This window comes from Syzygium oleosum, unplaced genomic scaffold (genome assembly GCF_021117445.2).
Source record: "Syzygium oleosum isolate NSW1041296 unplaced genomic scaffold, Sole_v2.1 Sole_v2.33, whole genome shotgun sequence".
In the NCBI taxonomy this organism is placed as follows: Eukaryota; Viridiplantae; Streptophyta; class Magnoliopsida; order Myrtales; family Myrtaceae; genus Syzygium; species Syzygium oleosum.
The window spans coordinates 2,991,669-3,011,366 of record NW_026607517.1 but is presented as its reverse complement, the minus strand read 5'-3'; the positions used below and the strand labels follow the sequence as shown (position 1 = coordinate 3,011,366).

General features: G+C 39.6%; 2 protein-coding genes and 1 long non-coding RNA gene across 3 annotated transcripts; 1 reads left to right on the top strand and 2 right to left on the bottom strand.

Annotated features, from left to right (window-relative positions):
- Positions 1-5,430: 5,430 nt before the first annotated feature.
- LOC115672515 (L-ascorbate peroxidase 3-like) lies at positions 5,431-6,719 on the bottom strand. Its single transcript, XM_056304913.1, has 2 exons — positions 6,599-6,719; positions 5,431-6,008 (listed from the first exon to the last, which is right to left on the bottom strand). Exons 1-2 carry the CDS (start codon positions 6,671-6,673, stop codon positions 5,814-5,816), a joined length of 270 nt encoding a protein of 89 aa, XP_056160888.1. The 5' UTR covers positions 6,674-6,719; the 3' UTR covers positions 5,431-5,813.
- A 157-nt stretch (positions 6,720-6,876) lies between these two features.
- On the bottom strand, positions 6,877-9,826 carry LOC130135489 (uncharacterized). Its single transcript, XR_008814849.1, has 3 exons — positions 9,131-9,826; positions 7,596-9,096; positions 6,877-7,517 (listed from the first exon to the last, which is right to left on the bottom strand). It is a non-coding gene; the product is annotated as an uncharacterized LOC130135489 (long non-coding RNA).
- Positions 9,827-10,865: 1,039 nt separating this feature from the next.
- LOC115672513 (uncharacterized) lies at positions 10,866-18,705 on the top strand. Its single transcript, XM_030594322.2, has 8 exons — positions 10,866-11,105; positions 11,236-11,350; positions 11,615-12,864; positions 13,715-15,081; positions 15,340-15,470; positions 15,594-16,393; positions 16,495-16,607; positions 18,099-18,705. Exons 1-8 carry the CDS (start codon positions 11,052-11,054, stop codon positions 18,394-18,396), a joined length of 4,128 nt encoding a protein of 1,375 aa, XP_030450182.2. The 5' UTR covers positions 10,866-11,051; the 3' UTR covers positions 18,397-18,705.
- Positions 18,706-19,698: the final 993 nt, after the last annotated feature.

Below are 19,698 nucleotides of genomic sequence, written 5' to 3'. Positions count from 1 at the left end.
TGAACTTTCTTCATCTTTTCTCGCAGAATGATTAGATTTAAGCGTGCGGCTCTGCTTGGGGCCAAAAGTTTGATTGGCTGGAATTTGAAAAGAAGAAGGACGGGTGTAGTGAATACTTTGGACCTGGTAATGTACTTTTTCATCTTGATTCTCCGTTTTCTCTTTAGAAGATAAATAATGTTTTCGTTTTTTCCCATAAAGATTAGTGGATTCGAGGCGCGGGACTTGCCGTTAAAGCTAGGTGAGGGAATGAAGTGCGCAATGATAAATGTGTTGAATGATAGACTTGGATATATACATGATTGTTTCGCCTTGAAGGCGAAACTAGATGAGGTAAAATCCTATCTTGTATAAGCAAGTTTGATCTATTAATAGCATTTCTCGGGATGATTTGCTCTATTTCTCTATTTGTAGTTTAATGCAACTCGAGGTTGCATTGGAAAAGTTTCACTCCAAGGTCCAAAGTGACATGGTATGCATAATCTGCTACTTTTTTTTCTTCTTCTAGTTTTTATTTGAATTATGGCATAACTTTTTCTTCTATTGGATGCAGAAAAGTTGTTCAATGAGGATGGAAAGGCAACTTGAGGTTGTGCTTCGTAACTTGAAACATTCAAGTAGGACAGTTAATGACAATTTGAAGGAGAGATTGGAAGAAGAGCAGTTGATGTTGTCAGTTAGTTCGGATCGGGTAAGATCCGCCATGATTAAGAAATTTTTAATGTGCTTGCTTGTCATTTTGCTTGCTGTCGTTGCATGTCCGTTCTTGCCGCTGGTCCTCACGAAGATTTCAGATCATTCTTCGGATGTGGATAGTCTAGAGGTGCATATTCCTGGTGCAATCATCCTACTTCCGTAGTATTGCAGAAACGAGCTAGTGGATTTTATTTTATTTTCTTGGTCGAAAGAGCTAGTGGACTTATCCGACCGAAAAATGATTAGCTTCATCTTCACTATGAAGATTATCATGTACCAACGGGATGCCGTTTTGACTCACAGGAAGGCTTTCAAGACTCGGTCTTAATATCAACTGTGTGCTAACTTGTCCTGCCAATCAATAGGGGATGCATTACTGGTTCGTGTAGGTTCTTGTGCTTTTTGCCACAATTAAGCATGCTTCTCATGATCATATGTGCCTCTCACATAGCCTTTTGAATCTCTCTCAATCACGTAGTTTCTTGTGTCAGCAATCGTTTTTATCTCTCTCATCAGGTCCTTGTCTAGTACACTACAAATAGTAGTGTAATTGATAATACAAATAAGTTGAGCGGTTTAGGTTTTGGATTGATGACATGGAGCAGTAATGAAAGTCAAAGCATGCACACTTGTCATGAGATCTATTATTTGTGTAATCATCTTCATGCACAACCCAGAATTGTAATCATCGACATGGACTAACCGTCGTACGAAGATTGGTATTAACGTTCGAACCTGGATGTGATCTGACATTTGAAAACTCTTTCAAAGATGATGAGCTTGAAGTCGAACGGGCTTTTGAAGTTCGATACCTCATCGGACAATTATCCACCTTGATGCCCACTTGAAGCATACGTTTGAATGCGGCCATTTTGCGAGGAAACAGAGAATTCAAAAGGATTGACAAGGAAGAAGATGAAGACGGTTCAATTCATCAAGCAAACTACTGACTAATCTCAGAGCGTCCATTGCTGGAATGTCTCTTATGTTCTCTCTCCATGATGAAGATGAGGGGAATTTTCAGGAGTTGAATGGTGATCAGCGTTGGCTTTGATTATCATCGTCTAGGTGCAGGATGCAGGGATATATCTTTAATGGTGCAGGTAAGAATGAGGATTCTTGGAATTGTAGGCCTTCCTCTTTCAGATTCTGGACTATATGCTGTTTACTCTGCCTAATCCCACTAGACTAATTTGAAATATTTGAAAGATTAACAGATATGTCCTAGAGAGTTGATGTTTGAAGGAACAATGAAACACATTGAGGTGAATGAATAGGTGAGTCATCGAGAAAATGGCATGTTCTTTGGTGACGAGAGAATGAAGTATGGGATACGTGCCCAAAGTGCTTGTATTCGGCGGCAGCAAGCGGAAGTACTAGGCACTCTTCCTCCGCGCGCCTCTTATATGGATGTTCCTGAACATGATCTGGTTGGGGAATCTGCTCCAAAAGTTACATTTGCAAAGCGGAATGATGTGATCAGGATAATGCCGCTTAGAACTTCGGGACTTGCTTGTTTCCAATTAGTTAGCAATTCTTGCCTGTTAGTAATTTGCTTGATGAATTGAACTGTCTTCATCTTCTTCCTCGTCAATCCTTTTGAATTCTCTGTTTCCTCACAGAATGGCCGCATTCAAACGTATGCTTCAAGTGGGCATCAAGGTGGATAATTGTCCGATGAGGTATCGAGCTTCGAAAGCCCGTTCGACTGCCAGCTCATCATCTTTAGTGATTTTCGTTGGAGTGCTTGAGTTTATGCTGCCACATTTGATTGTATATTATTTTTAGGTATACCTATCTCTAGCAAACATTTGATTTTCGACGCGTATGCTGTGATATGATTCTTTTTCTTCTAATTGAGGGAAGATGTATTTATTGAGGAGCAAATTTCTGTTTTTTTTATGCATATGAGGAGCTTGGAAGCCCACGGCTTCACATCAAGGCAATCAAGAGCGGTCACACATGCACTTTTGAAAGTTCTGGACAACACCTTGGAGAAGGTCGATGATTCTTTTTCAAAAAGAATTGAATTAGATAAGGTAAATATCCTATCCAAATTTCTGAATGCCTACTTATTTTGATAGCATGGAATATATAAGTTGTAATCTCTTGCTCACCACTACCATGCTTCATATTAAAGAAGTGAACCACGCTAGGCTTGGAAAGATCATGTTTGAAGGACAAATTGCTATGGTATGCATTGTCATTGTACCTTCATTTTGTAATTCTATTGCCATTTTATAACTAGCGTTTTGCAAAATTTGATGCAAGATCAATTTATTCCTGAGATGGACAATAAAATTTAAAAACACCGTGATGATATTGGTGTGGAGCTAAAGCAAATGATTGTTGATATGGAGCAGAAGATGAAAATTCTGGAGAGAGAACATTTGACAAAGTTGAAAGATGCAAAATATGATTTTATCAAGTACACTGTAGGTACACTTCTTTCTGTGGCATCTCTATGCAATTCTTCAAGTGATAACCACTTTGTGCTTTGTTCACATTTTATCTAGTTATTAGAACGAACTGTCCATTTCTGTTATGTGGCAACTTTTAGTTTCGCCATTGTGCAAATGTTCGAGTGATGGACACTTTGTGGTTTATTCACATTTTATCTAGTAATGAGAATGAATTGTTCATTACCGTTTGTGCTTTCCATTTTAATTTGATAATTTGATGTTCATTTTCATAGCAATCTCCATAATTCACTGACAAAATTATCTGTTTTTAAATGAGAAACAATGTCCATTATAAAACAAATGATATTATCAAATTCTCAATCTATACATTTTACGATATATTTTTACAAAAAAAAGAAGATATTATTTAGTATGCGCGTGAGCGAAAAGCCAACAAAGAGCTCCACGTTGATTGAAATCAACGTCACATCGTAAAAATACTAAATAATATCTTTTTCTTATAAAAATCCAACGTAAAAATCATTTTACGTTGATTGAAAAGCCAATACACTATTAGAAAATGACATTAATAAATCCAAAGTTCATAATGATTCATAATCCGCGATATACTAAATAATATCTTTTTTTTGTAAAAATAGATCGTAAAATGTATAGATTGAGCATTAGATAATATCATTTGTTTTATAATGGACATTGTTTCTCATTTAAAAACTTTGTGAGTGAATTATGGAGATTATTATGAAAATGAACATCAAATTAAAATGGAAAGCACAAACGGGAACGAACAATTCATTCTCATTACTAGATAAACCACAAAGTGTGTCCATCACTCGAACATTTGCACAATGGCGAAACTAAAAGTTGCCACATAACAGAAATGGACAGTTCATTCTAATAACTAGATAAAATGTGAACAAAGCACAAAGTGGTTATCACTTGAAGAATTGCATAGCGGTGAAAGTAACAGATGCCACAGAAAGAAGTGTACCAACAGTGTACTTGATAAAATCATATTTTGCATCTTTCAACTTTGTCAAATGTTCTCTCTCCAGAATTTTCATCTTCTGCTCCATATCAACAATCATTTGCTTTAGCTCCACACCAATATCATCACGGTGTTTTTTAATCTTATTGTCCATCTCAGGAATAAATTGATATTGCATCAAATTTTGCAAAACGCTAGTTATGAAATGGCAATAGAATTACAAAATGAAGGTACAATGACAATGCATACCATAGCAGTTTGTCCTTCAAACATGATCTTTCCAAGCCTAGCGTGATTCACTTCTTTAATCTGAAGCATGGTAGTGGTGAGCAAGAGATTACAACTTATATATTCCATGCTATCAAAAACAGTAGGCATTCAGAAATTTAGATATGATATTTACCTTATCTAATTCAATTCTTTTTGAAAAAGAATCATCGACCTTCTCCAAGGTGTTGTCCAGAACTTTCAAAAGTGCATGTGTGACCGCTCTTGATTGCCTTGATGTGAAGCCGTGGGCTTCCAAGCTCCTCATATGCTTAAAAAAAACAGAAATTTGCTCCTCAATAAATACATCTTCCCTCAATTAGAAGAAAAAGAATCATATAACAGCATACGCGTCGACAAGACACGCGCACGTGCCGTTCTGAGGGAGGCGACTTTTCCAATTTTGGGTTTTACGTTCCAAATAGCCGCTCTCCGAAAATAAATAATTTTAACATATTTTTTTGAAAATAATTTGTTATATCATTTGAAACAATTAACCAAAAAAAAAGTATTCATCAATGACAACAATTTATATCTATACTTCATCGCGGACCATAAAAATGTCGTCGTTTAGATATTTTTGTAACTGATGCATAATGTCCTAAAGTGGCTAGTTTGTGCTTTCCAATTTAATTTGATAATTCGATGTTCATTTTCATAGAAATTTCCATATTTCACTCACAAAATTATTTGTTTTTAAATGAGAAACAATGTCCGATATAAAACAAATGATATTATCTAATTCTCAATCTATACATTTTACATTATATTTTTACAAGAAAAAAATATTATTTAGTATATCGCGGATTATGGATCATTGTGAACTTTGAATTTATTAATTTCATCTTCTGACGTTTCATTGTGAATTTGTCCAAAATGAAGAATACGCGTGAGCGAAAAGCAAACAAAAAGCTCCCCGTTTGGGTGAAATATATTTTTACATATGTAAGAAAAAAAAATTATTAGGAAGAGAAAAATCAAATATATGGAAAATTTGAAAGCCGAGCTCAGATAATGAAGAACTGGAGTGAGAATTCAAGGAACGAAAGTACCAATAGATGAAAAAAGATAAACCTGCCCATGAACGTCTGATTTCAAATGGCGAATGTATGCTTGGGAGGGTCTTTGCGGTAACAGAATGAATAAGTGAATCACACATTCTGGATTTCTAGGTTGAAGGAATAGCTCGAGTGAATCGGAAGTCGGTCCGCCCACACGGCTACCCACTTGTATGCGAGCGCCACATAAAATGCATGCGTATACCACGGGGTTATACGTATATATGTGACTCCTTACTCAAGGCAGCATGTTTGTGTATTAACCAACTGGAAAAGGTAATGATGCCCCGACTGTTATCGCGGACTAGGAGATATGAAGCGTGCAGCGCTACTAAGCCGCTAAAACATATGGAAGGTACACAAAGGGAAATCGAAAAGCAGCATTCACTTCATTTTCTTGCACATTTCGTAGAAGTAGCTCAAGATCACCACAGCCGCAGCCGCTGCCACTCCAACAGCCCCTTGTGCCAATACGGCACCATTCGCTACTGCCTTGCTGCCTGAAGAACTTGGCGTGAACCCCAGTTCAGAGAGCTTCTTATGCGAGATTGCATAATCCCTGAAAAATGCATCCTCATCCTGCCACATGCTTGACAACATTAGGGAAGGAAGAGAGTACAGCAAAACAAAACAAAGAACAAAAGAAGCAGAGTAGCAAATTGTGCAATTGTCTCTTTTCAATGTCGTGCCAACCACCGTGAGAGGGTTGCTGGAACAACCACCAGTTCAAATATCATATCAGGTGTTCCCTGTTGCATGCAGATGATGCTCTAGCCTAGAGGTTTCAGGGAACCACATAATTATATCTATCCCAACACATGTATACATCTACCCAAAGTTTGATGTGCGGTCTCATTAAGAAGATTTCCTGGTCTCTGCATAGAAGATGGTGCTGGAACAGACTGGATACTTCCTAGGTTCCTAGGTAGCATCACAAGCCTATGCAGCATAAAGCACTTTCCATCTCTTTTCGGTCTCCGCAAAACCAAGGACAGTAGCATCAAAGGGTTGTGGACCGTTCGCATAAGGAAACTAAATGTTGGTGCAGGCGGGGAGCCAAAGTTTTAGTTTCATCAAAACCAAGTTTAGAAAAGGAAACCATGCAATTGCATTTCGATTTTATTGATTTATTGATGAAGTCACCACAACACTCGAAAAGCCTGTATTACCTTGGCATACAACTCAACATAAGGACGAAACGCAGGATCTTCCAACAGTGCCTTGTCAGTTGGTAGTTTCAGCATCCCCTCTTATTCCCCTTCCAACAACTCGCTTTGACTAAAACCAAACAATGCACCAGTGAGTAGGCTACTATCTAACTTTGGCAGCTATACAATACAAGAAGTCCTACTGAACTCGCATCAGAACTCTTCTAACAACATCACTGCAATTGAGACAAGGGCTTTCCTTTGAACAAGGCCCCCAGCTAGCAGGACTGCACGGGGCCATCTCATCTCTAGCATATGCAGCCCACAAACTCCAAGTTGCAATGGCATCATCAGCATAACTAATCCAACCGAGTTGTTCCATCAGGGATCACTAAACCTTCTGTATACTATACTGTATCCAGCTTATGTGCCAAAACAAGGAAATTCCCACCAAAATAAACCAGAGAAGTGTTTGTCCAAAGTGGAGCATTTGCCCTCCCCCACTTAATGGATAAGGCCTAGTTTGTTGTTGTCGAAGTTGATAGTTAATCTTGAATTATACATGTTAAGGGCGTACGTCACCACTCAATCTCATTATAAGCATCCAGATGCAACCACTGGACTCCATAAAGATTGAAGTGTACAAAATTATCTACAGATACTATCGTTCATTAAATCCCAAGCAGATTGACCCAGTGGAAAACAGAACCGCAAACATGCACAAAACGAGGTGTACAAAGGCTTTTACCAATATGCCTATCAACATACCAAATATCAGTCGCGGGATAAGTGATAACTAAAAGCAAATGAGTTCAAAGCCTTTTTACCGATACTCCTCGAGAGGAATTAAAGGGTCAGGTCTCACAGCTTCCAAATCGAACTTTGATTCCTTTGAAGATGATACTCTGGGATGATCTTTTGAGTTATAATATCCAAGCACCTTGAAGTTCAACAATGGAAAATTGCGCACAAGAAAAGAATCGGAGTAATTCTTTAGGAGTCAAACTTCCATAATTACCAGTCTAAGTGGTGCGTTTTTGCTTCTATTAGAGAGATGGACATCCGGTGCAGAGAAAGAAAGCTTAGGCCCACTAAATCCACCAACTGGATAGATGTCACACTGGCATCCAATCCCACATAGAGCAAGTTCCAGCATATTGGCGTATCCCTCCGGCAGATTATTCCAGAAAGTCCATCGGTCACTTGAGAGTTATCCCGAGTCAGCACCAGCAAACATTCTCCATCTGACATTCATGTTCTTGACAATCACTCGGCCCACAAGCTTTCCAGAGTCGTTAGGATCTTCAGAACTAGGACTGCAAGGTTTGCTTTCTGCTGACTGTTTCATGCTGGACATCTCACAGATGTCTGCAATATGGTTTTCAAGAATTCCTGAAGAATTTTCTCTATACCGTCCACCGTCGCCCCTTCCAGCATTAACATCTTCTACAATTCCACTTGTGTGTTTGACTATTGCCCACGAAACATCTCTGCCTGCAGATGACTCTGATAGAGGCGTAGGTCTGATATACAATAGCCTTCTATAAACTCAGGAAAGTAACCTTTCCGAATAAATGAGGCCTGACTGCTTTCCAATCCTACTGAAGGCACCGACCCACTTACTAATAGATCTTGAGATAGTGTTTCAGGAGCTGCACTATCAAAATCACATTACTCTCCAAGAGAGCTTTCCTCATTTGATTCAGAATCATATTAGCAAGTTCTACTCTCATCTGAAAGAAAAGCATCCTCACGTATCTCATCCATCGATCCAATCACCAAGGCTTGACTCTTCGCATTTGCACTTAGAGTGCACCTGAGGAGTTGATGGGGCAAGATCACCAACATAAGTTCTTACTTCAGCTTCCAAATGATTCCTCTCTTGTTCCTTTTGAACGTTATCCACCCTACTCTGCAAGTGAACAAGAGATTCTTCCAAATCAAGAGAAAAAAGCTGTTGAAGTTGTGTGACAACGTAGCCAATCTTGTGAAGATGTTGCACATTGTAAGAACAACCGAGAAGCTCAAGTTCTGATGCTGAGCAAAGGAGAAGCCCAAGATCTTGCGCTCTTACATTGTAATTAGTGTCAATCGAATCTCCGGAAGTTGCATTAGAAATACTGAAGCAAGATGCAGCCATAATACAGGCAACGTAACAGTTGTCCAAGGATGACTTGACACTTGAATGACTGAATGCAAGGTCAACAATTTGTGAGGTAATCATCGGGCTCTTTAGATAAGGTTCATAGCTCAAACCGGCATCAACCAAGTTTAAAGAAAAGAAGATCCAGGAAGCTGTTGGCAATCTTCTTTCAATGAAGAACATTCACCACAACCTTCAGTTTCAAAAGCCGGCAAAGTAAAGAAAGCTGATATTGCATCGAACCAATCCAATCGACCACCTATGGCAACAAAAGTGCCACATTTAACAGCGATGGACAAAAATCCATGGAAATTCACTGGATCCCACATGTGGACAAAGTCAGAACCAGCTAATCCAGTACATAGAGCATTGGAACCTCCCCCATCAGCCGGTACATAGAGCATTGGAACCTCCCCCATCACCCCGTTTCATTGTTGAATTGCAACATGAGATCAAAAGAAACTCTTCATCTAGTACGCCAGTGATTGAACCCCACAAATTGGCTTCCTCATGAGCCAACCCAAAAAAATTGGCACCATTAATACCGTCAATATCCGAGACATTCAATAATTCAAACTTTTTAATTCTCAAATATGAGCCGAAACCATGACCCAGGAAGTTCATTCTGTATCGAGCTTTTGATGGTGTCAATCTTATCAGGGTGAATAACAGTCGATCACACTCCATTTATACTGATGTCTGGCCTACAGAAATTTTTTCAAAGAATCGGCATCCTCAAAAGCCACTCTAGTAAATCCTTTCATCACTTGACTCAAAAGACACTTGAAGACTTCATATCCTTAGCTCCGAAGAGTAACTACAGCAGAGGATAAATGCAAATGCATAAGGAAACTGGAGCTCGTTAGTATCTCTTGACGTATTTCAGAAGCAGTATCACTAGAATCTCTCAAAGTTGTTATGGAGGCAAACTCAGGTCCTTTTCCCACGAATTTATTTCTACTCCTCTCCTCTGAAACAGCTAAAGACTTTGCTCTCTCGGCAACCCATGCACCAGTAACAGGACCCTCTTGCCAAATCATTCTGAGGATGGAAGGAGGTGTGTAGTTGGCAACAAGCAGAATCTTCAGAGAAGAAAATTTACACCCTTTAGCAGTACAGCGAGACTCACCCCCATCATCACCCATCATCAGCCACCGCACATGCAGTACTGACTAGATACAAGTCAAGGTTACAGGAACTCAGATGCACAGAAGTTGTCACCATTGAAGAAAACCTCTTCTTGGAATTTGAATTGCAGAAGGGTATCAAAGTTCAAACTATCACCCTTCCCTTCTCTTGCAGAAAAAGGAGAATAAAAGTCCAGAGCAATAAACTGATCCCAATCAAAATAGCTGATCCCTGAGGATTGGAACATAGGGCAATAAACTGATCCCAATCAAACGAGACTCTTTGAATTCAAAGAGTCTCGTTTTATCTTAGGATCGGACCGAATGGATCCTATCCTTCGAGAGTCGCACCGTGGGTTGTATTTTTGGTCGTGATTTTCAATTTTCTTTTTTGGTTTTTTGTGGGATTTGCAAATTGGAAAACTCATTCTTTGGATTTTGGTGGCTAGCTGAATACCAATTTTCGTAAAATAAGTGAAAATGTATACATACATTTATAGGGAGAAAATTAATTTGCTTGATCCTATTCTCATGGTGTCTTGTTTTGTTATGAGAAAATTCATCAAAGAAATTATTGTCATGCATTCTTGATGGAGTTAGTAAGGATACTGCAGCTCATACTTGTTGGCTGCTTTGTGAGCCATAGTCACCCATGTTTTCGTTGGATTGCGTCAAACCCATTTTGCGGCGGGATAAAAAAAAAAACGTTATGTCGATTGAAACATTCCTCAGGTAGGTGCTTTTGGTGCTTCAGGCATTGGATCAAGGATGTTAAGCATTCTTGGTTGGATGATCAATTGTCCCTCAATTGTCGTCTGTTTTATATTTAGGGTGAATTTCTGTCTAGTTCATGGCAACTCTTTCGTACCGTGAAAAACTTCAAAACTATCATTACATTAACAGGGAGAAATGCCATAAGCATCTGACCCGGTCCGTTTCTCAGTTTTTGCCGCGACCCGCGACGACACCGCGTCCAACGTTTCGGGTCGGATCCAAAAACCAAAAATAAAGTGTCGAGGGACCGGGTCGGACCTCCTGGGGTTCTACACGCGCGGGGAAGACCTCCTTCAACGGTTGCAGAGGCGGTCAGGGTTTTCTTGAAATCTTACCGCTCCTATCGTCTCTCTCTACCTGCGAACACAGCGAGAGTAGCAATGGCAGCAGCTGAACTGGCGGCGGCTCCTCTTCGCTTGCAGTAGCTGCAATGGCGGCAGACGTTTCAGTGAAGGTGGAGCCGGAGAACGTCTGTTGCAGAGCGGTATGGCTTGTTCAGATGCATTCACTCGCTTTTGTTGTTTGGCTTTTTGGGTCCTTAGGGTGGAGGGTTTTTGTGGGTTTCGATAGTTCTTTCGAGCTGACAGCTTTTTTTGGGTGTCGTGCGCTTGCAGTGGAAGGTCAAGTACTCGAAGTTGGAAGAGAAGCGAAATGCTCTGAGGCAAGCCGTGAAGCTCCTCGAGCAGCAGCTCAATAAGATTCAGGCCGAAAGCCTCAATCACAAGAAAGGTAATGGAAAAAACTGTTGCTTCAACTGTATAAGAAGATTGTGTTGAATACTGTCTTGCTTTGTGTGATTCTGAAAGCTGAAAAGTTGAGGAAGTTTTGATGTTGAATCCGAAAGTGTAGATTCATTCAATACCTTGCTCGATGAAATTGTTTCGCGAGGGGCTTAATGCTGTTATTTTGGTATTTGATTCTTTAAGGAAGAGCAGATTTGGGGCTGCCACTGACAAGTAGTATGTATACTTCTGTATTTTTTTCTACTTGCAGCATGTGAAGCGGAACGGACGCGTGCAGACCTTGAGAAAGAGGAAAAGGAGAGAGCATTATCTGTCAGAGTTTTGTTGGAGAATGAAGTCGCTGCGTTGAAGTCCAAGATAGTGTCATTGTGGAGAAGTGTCGGTTCTGATGATCAAGACGGGAAGGAGAAAATCGAGTTGCTCAAGGCCCGGGTATCTAAGGGGGAAGCAGAACTTAAACGCCTTAAGGAACTTACAAAGAAGGAGAAATCTAGGGCAGATTCAGAAAGGAAGAATGCAGAGTCCGAGAAAAGAAGAGCTGAGGAAGCCTGGAAAATGTTGCAAACCGAGAAAAGTAAGGCTGATGAAGAGAGAAAATTCTTTGCCATTGAACGGAGAAAGGCTGAAGACTGTAGGCTGCAGTTGCAGAACTTGAGAAAAGAAATTGATGAAGCAAGATCAAAATTAGTCTCTGAGACTTTAAGGTGTGAAGAGGCAAAGAAAGAACTTGAATTAGAGAAGCCAAGGACAATGAAAGAGAGACAGCGTGCCGATTTGGAGAAGGCTAAAGCAGCTGATCAAAGAAAGCTGGCTGAAGATAATTACAGGAAGCTGATGGAAGAGAAAGATCGTGCTAAAAAATTGTCTGGCGAAGTTGAGGGAGGCAAAAAGCACATTGAGAAATTGCAGGAAGAGCTTCATGACGTTATGTCTTCTATCAGAATGAGTAACTGTCCTGTAGCAGGAACTGACCAGAAAGTGGATTTTGAGATGGCAAAGCAGAAGGATGAGCTTTGCAGAACAGCTAGGCTGATTTTAACAGCTGAGAAAGCAGCCATTGATGTTGAGAAACAAAGACAGTCAAGTAAGAAGAAACAGACAGCTTTGGAAATGTTGAAAGGAAATAATCAAACTGGAGAGCATAATAAGGCTTTGGATGACAAAGATAATGATAAATCACCTAAATCGTCAGAGAAAAAGAGGCGAAGGAGTGGAAAGTTCAAGAAACATGGATCTGGGAAACTGTTGGAGGCTCCTCCTGCCTTGCCTACGACGGATGCTGAATCTACCAAGTTGAAGCTTTTGAAAGAAAGATTGAAGCTTGAAAAGACGAGAGCTAAACATACCAAAGAAGTGGTGGAATTGGAAAAATGCCGAAATGATCTTCTGATGCAAGAAATCCTTCGTATGAAGATGGAATTTGGCGAATTTTCACATCGCCTTGATGTACTGGGCAGCTGTTTCTCACCCAGCCGTGAAGGTATGCTTGGGCTTGAAAAGGTGTGTTTCCTAATCAGTAAGTTCATTATGACTGGTTTTGGTCTTGTGCATGTGTGAAGGAGGTAAGCAATAGAGATGTAGACGATTGTGTTATATAAGTATATGCGGCAGAAAAGCAACTAATTATAACAGCTTCTATGATGTTATGTTACTACAAATATAGGAGGCAGCGAAAATTGAATGTCTTGGTCAGGGACAATGATTAATCCATAACTGCTTTGTCTCTTCACTCTTCCCTTGTAGTCTGGTCTGATTTAATTTAGAGAAACTACTGCAACCTTGAATTTGATAGATATAAACTCTAATGCTGTGAAATTATAGTAGTGATTGAAAAGGTGAAGGCGTTTTTGATTCGTAGTGTATTACATTTGTTTTGAAGATTATGCAAAAATTTGGCCCTTTTTCCTGACTTGATTTTGGTGACCCTCGATATTCAGCAAGCATTACAATATCTTTATAGCTTCATTTTCCTGGTGGGCTAGGGCATCAGAGTGTCTTAGATGCATCAGATAACACGACACACTTTGCCACTAATTGAGGGAACCATTATCTTCATTAGACTTCTTAAAATTGTTTGGGTTTATTATAAATCCCACTTTTTTTTCATGCTTTATTCCTCATATGTACATTCTCCTCCAGCTCATACGTAGTGAAACTCCCAGAGGATGGTTTTTCTTTGCTTTGAGTAAGGGCACTATAGTTTGTGTTTTTCCTGATGAGGCGTATTCCTGGTTCTTTTTGAACTCTTGTTTAGTTTGAATTTACTTATAGTTTCTTCACAAACATCATCTAATGGTGAACTAGCTTTCTTTTCTGGTTTGCTTACCTGATGGTTTGATGAACTCTGTAGAATGTTGGAACCACCGGTACAACTGGAAGGAGGCAAAATTTGTGTGTACCAGACTCGTTTCATGCATGCTGTCAAAGCGACAATGCAATTTTCAAGCCTAGCTGTATATCCGTTGCCACATGTGATGATTTGAGACAGCTTCTGCATAGAGAAGTTGGGCTGCCTACACCCAGAGGCAGTTCTACTGATTTTGTATCAGGTACTGATTCTAAATCGGAGCTTCTGCCTAGAGGCTCTAACAGAAAAAAATTACAGCGTTCTGCCATAAATTCTGGTATGGCATCTTTTTCTGATAGAGAGTTGGTGGGATCACAGGACCGGGCATACATTGTTGCTTCATCAGCAAAACTGAGGAAATATAACTTGAATCTATCCAATGGAGATACCAAAGTGAGGGCCAACGAAAAATTTCCTGAGGTTTGTGACGATAGCGTGAAAAGTCCTCATGTGGGTCTTCGTGGATCAAAAGTATGCGGACAGAAGAGGAAGGAACTTCTTGATGTGATTGAATCGGTTGATCATATGAGTGTAAGAAGTAGGAAGTTGCATCTCCATATGGAAGAGGACCGTACTCTTTTGCATGGTATTTTAAGTCAACAAACAGATGAACCCTTGAATGATGCTGGATGTATGCTTGATAGTAAACAAGTGGAGCATGGGAGCAAGCGGAAGAAGAGAAAGGTTTTTCATGAAAAGGACGTTGGAAAGGGACTACAACATGGCAATAAGATACCGCAGAACAAAAATAACTGTGGATCTGAAATTCGCACTGAAGCAAATATCAGTGGACAGGTTCCCAATGAAATAAATGGAGGAGTTTGCTTTGTACGGAGGGCAGATGTTGGTGGTTCTTTTGGCTGTAACAATGATAGAGTTGAAATTTTTGATACTGTGGATGGCAGTTATATGAAATTGCTGGAGTTGGATGATCCGACTGATGAGCAGCGCTACAGGAGAGCGATTGGCAGGCTTGTTTCTCCAGTGCTTACCGAGATGGACTTCAATATCACTGAATCTTCTGATAAGGAAGAGAAAGACTTGATCCATGGAGTAGTACATGAGAAAGAGAATACATCAACTTCCTGCTGTCTTGTTTTGGGTGAAGGGAGAGTCGATTTAAACAGGTTGAGATTTATTGTTTCAGGAGATGGGGGTAAATTTTTATTTGAGAGTCAACATGGATCTGCATATGATGCTCTTCCTAAATATTGTGTTATCTCTTCGGATGATAAGGAAATCGGAAGCATATATAGGATAATTCTAGCAATCGACAGTTGTGTGGTTCGGAGTTCTTTGCTATCTCACCCAGGCTGGATGCTGCAAAAATTTCTGATTGAACTGAGGAAGGAAGAAAATCTCCTGCAGAAGTGAGTTACTATTCTGCTTCCATGTACTTATGTTGATCCTCTCTGGAAAGTAACAGTATCAGAAAAAGAGAAAACAAACATGTTACATGTTGTGCCTATTCAAATGTTCTATCCTGGTTCCATGTCCCAACATTTTTAGTTTGTTTCTGCATTTTACACCTGCTTTCATTATAACTGCTTGCTTTTTAATAGTTGTTCGTTCTATCCACATGAGAATTCAAACTTAATGATTTAATTTGTTTTTTGTACTAATTTCAGGGAGAGGATCTGTGTGCTGTTTTCATTATTGCTGGTCAACTACTCTGTTGTGGCATCAGGAACATCTGGGTACTCGTTTGACAGAGATTTTTTCAATTTGGTAGATTCATTTGCTGAGCATATAAATTCTGGTAAGTTCTCTTCATGTGCTTATTGAATGTACTCCATGAAGTAAAATATGATAACCGTGGAAGTAAATTTCTTGGTTACATTTGTTATGCTATATGTAAATTTGATCTTGTTTGTGGAAACAGTGATGTCAAACATGGAGACAAGACGACTATTTATGGAGTTATGTCAAGTTGATGGACTTCTTTGTCTCATTGAGGATTTCCTTGTCCATGGGAAGATTATTTTCTGTAATGGTGTACCTTCTGAATCATCAATCTCAGCTGATAGAATAGTGGAAATGAAATTGGACAACGTTGATGGTCTCCTGTCATCAGGAACTGCATCAAGGGATCTGTTGGTGGCAGGCAGTATTGTTTTTGCATCAATATGTGTGATGGATAATAAGATTGCTTTTTCATGTGAAGCTTCCTACAAGATTTGTCATTCAAATGGATCTGATCCTTTATTGGTCCTTAGCATTCTTCATGTGTTTGCTTATTTATGTGGAAGCGAATATCTTACATCAAGCAGATATAGTTTGCTGATGACCGTCTTGAAGTCAGTGGTTGTGCTTCTTGAGCAATCTAATTTGTCGGTGGGTTCTCAATGTCCCTTGTTGGTGGGGGAGCTGGGGGCTGTAGTCCCTCCGTGTGCCAGCTGCCCATTCAGTATTGGAGCAACTTCTATGGATGGCGTCATATCGCTATTATTAGAGAGGCTTCAAAAGATTGCTCTTTGTGGAAGTCTGCAGCCTGTCACAGGGGAACCGGTCAATTTAGGAGATACTTTAGATAATTTTAGTGCTCAGCCCGATGCATTTGAAATTCTGCCTGAGAAGGGAAGCAATGGCGTTCCCCTTACTGAATCACATATCAGAAGTGCTGACGATCTCTTTGATCTTAGTGAATTACTTTCTTTGGTGGAGCTAATTGCAATGAATGCAGTAAGTCTTCTACTGAATCTACTGCTCTGCCCTTCATGATTAACATATTGTATCTAGCCACCCTAGTTCTGTTTGATCTAAGCATCTTTCTGATGATGCAGGGGTGGGAGTCCACACAAAGTAAAATCATCCCGCAGCTGTTAAAACTTTTTAAATCTCCCATGCTGGAAAGCATTTCTGCAGCTGTTATAATTCTTGTTGGTCAACTTGGAAGGTAAAATGTTACTGACTTGTTTTAATGAAACAATAAGAACTTTGGATTTTCCCCCTTTTTGGAGGTATATTTTCTAATCCTGATAAAAATTGAGGTGGAAAGATCAGACTATCTATTTATGATTTGTTATATATTGGTGTTGAGCTCTAATATGTCTGTAGGTTGCATTTATTTTGGGTTGATCTCGTTCTGAAAATGTATTTAATTTATTAATGCCGCTTGTGGAGATTCTGTAGAACAAGTCTTTCTGACAAATACTTGGAGAGGAGATTTTGTCAGACTTGTTTATGTGAAGTTTGCTGAGTAAGATCCATGTCAGGCACCTTTATTTGTTATTTGATCATGTGCACCATCCTTGAATGTCTCTGTGGAGAGAGTTCCATGTACCTCATTTCAAGCATAGTAAATTGATGTAAGGCCTGGCTCAGAACCCACACATACATCTGTTAGGGGAATAGAAGGAACTGCTTTTCTGTGTGCTAAGTCATGATCTTTTACTACACCTCGGTGCTGTCTTATGCTTCTTGGATTTAAATATCTATAGATTAAAAGGTATTAAGTGCACATATGCAAATTGGTGCACAAGTTTAGTTTGTGAAGATATCTGCCCAGCAGATGGTTAATTGAGAATGGTTTTATCAGTCAATGTCGATTGGGGAGATATGAGAATTTAAAATTCCTCTAAGGAAGATGTGATTCAACTTTTCTTTCGCGTCATTGCAATCTCGAGAGTCTGAAGAGGTTGCTGGTAACTCTTCTGTTTGAAAACATCTTTAGAACTTAGTTACAGAAAACCAGACAGTAATATTACCTATCTCTTTCTGTGAATTTGCTGACAATGGTGACTATGCAGTGGCCACTGGAGTGAAAGTATTTTAAAAATATTAATCTGATTTTACAATTTGATTAAATCCTAGTTTTTCTTCATCTTTAGTGCTTAATGCGTTTGACCAGCCCTCCACATGGTTCCTAAACAAATATTCGCAGAAAACAACTCAGCTCGATTTTGAGACATAATGGACTTTTGGGTTAATTTATTGACAATGGAGAACTTTGATTACCTTAAATTATTTAGTGTTGATGCATGATAAAGCTCCTTATTTATTTATTTTTTTTGGTCGGGGATAAACCTCCTTACTTAAAAGAGTGAGAAATTGTGAAACAATGGGATGGACATTTGACTTGCTGGCTTATCAGTGTGTCAATTGTTAGACGTAGATAGTAGTGATATAATTAAGAGATTTGGTCATAGCTGATATATAGTCATATGATGTTAAGTGTGCGAGAGCTGGATAGCAGGCTGCGCTGGTCTCATGGACATTGGGAATGAATAATTGCAAAACTAAGTGAAGGTTGTGACTTGAACAGAAAAATAATAAATGAAACGGTACTCCGGTTTATGTTAATTTGTGGCAAATTGGCTATAGCTTTTCCCTTGTTGGTCTTATACGTGCTTTGGTTTATATGCACTATGTCTTGTTCTAATTTCAGGCTTGGAGTTAAAGCCGGTGGCTTTGATGATGTTGGAGTCCAAAGTTTGAGGTGTTCTTTGTATAGCTTTCTCGGACAGGCCACCACCTTGAACATGGGCTTCTCTACTCAGACTGCTATAGCAACTGCTCTGCTTCGGCTTGTGCCGCTAGATTTTGAGAATATCGTGCGGGGTAACACGAGTGTGAGTCAGTCTGCCTCTGCCTGTGCTATCAGAGAATGGTTTTCTTCTTTAACCAGAGAACAGAAAACCTCGATTTGTAATCTTCTCCAATCAGCTACTGTAGATAAAAGCTGAGCTTTGTGTGCCGACCCGCTTTTTCTTCACTTGAAGATCAATCAATTCACAAGCTCTACACAGGATTGTCGGGTTTAAGTTATTGAAGAGGACTGAACATTTCGGCAACTTTCACCTATTTTTTAGATCATTGCAATGTGGTTGGCAGCATGACAATTTTGGATCTCAGGGAGAAGCTTTTTGTTGTTGATATTGCAATTTGGCTTGTCATAACGCAATTTGTGTAACTGGAATGTTCAGGGAAGGATTTTTGCTGAGAGGATGAGAATGGGTAGCCTTTTTGTCCAGTTTCTTGCTGTTTTGGCTAAATGAATATCTATTATTCTGGTCTGCACATGCCATCTGCTAGCATATTTTGATGTCTCGGGCATGGACGCACATGCATTGGACCTAAAATCATATCCTACTTTGGAGGAGGAAAGCTAACACACCTAACATTTCCTTGATGCTGAGGTTGTTGCTCATTCACGGGTCAGTGGAATGCAATACCTTTGGAGATGTGCCTGTGCTTGCGAACTGCGGTAATTGCTTATACTTGAATGCCCTGAAACTATTGTGGAGCCAATACAGTATTTTCATTTTGCAGCCTTAGGGTGTCCATTTCTTGCTACATAAGGGGGTTAAGATCAGCACCAGTGAATTGACCAACGACTGGGTTGGATGAGCCCTACAGGCGAAACTTGTTTGCAATCAGTTATAGACCTTTCGCATTGAAATCTATGACCCAAAACTAGACTCAAGATCTATTGAATGAGATGAAGTCAAGATTCAATTTTGATCGAGATGATCGGGTTTAAATACTTATGAAGGAGGTTGCTAGAATACTGAGAGAGCCAAATGACTGACTGATAGTTTAAAAAAATTGAACATACTTGTGATGGCAATCTTACCTGTGTGAATAGCCTGAGTTCGTCTTGATAAGCCTGCCTCGGCCATGGGATTTTCGACATCTATTTCTGCGACGACTTTGAATTGCGACTTTCGAAAATGTCTCGTTTGAAAATTCTTTGAAGGAATGAGAGAAGTTTCTAAATATTTGAAAAACACTGTTTGAAATGCAGACGGTACTAAGAGATGCACATGCAAGATTTATACCTAGAAGTTACATATTGCAGACAAAGTGCAGTGATCATGCGTATGCAAGTCGATTGTGCATGTGGAGAAGAGATGTTGAGAGGTCAAGTGTACGAATGATGCAAACGAGCGCTTGCATAAGAATGGCGCAGAAAATTGTAGAAAAGTGAAGGCATACAAATGATGGGGGAAATGATATCAGGCATGTTGAAGAGTTCGAATCAAATG

What these genes read in the sequence shown, in the direction of transcription:
- LOC115672515 (XM_056304913.1), bottom strand. Translation starts at nt 6,673, where the DNA reads ATGCTGAAACTACCAACTGACAAGGCACTGTTGGAAGATCCTGCGTTT. An exon ending in ATGTTGAGTTGTATGCCAAG is followed by an intron (nt 6,009 to 6,598) that starts GTAATACAGGCT and finishes AGCATGTGGCAG; the next exon opens with GATGAGGATGCATTTTTCAG.
- LOC115672513 (XM_030594322.2), top strand. Translation starts at nt 11,052, where the DNA reads ATGGCGGCAGACGTTTCAGTGAAGGTGGAGCCGGAGAACGTCTGTTGC. An exon ending in AGAACGTCTGTTGCAGAGCG is followed by an intron (nt 11,106 to 11,235) that starts GTATGGCTTGTT and finishes GTGCGCTTGCAG; the next exon opens with TGGAAGGTCAAGTACTCGAA. An exon ending in TGCTGAGCATATAAATTCTG is followed by an intron (nt 15,471 to 15,593) that starts GTAAGTTCTCTT and finishes TTGTGGAAACAG; the next exon opens with TGATGTCAAACATGGAGACA.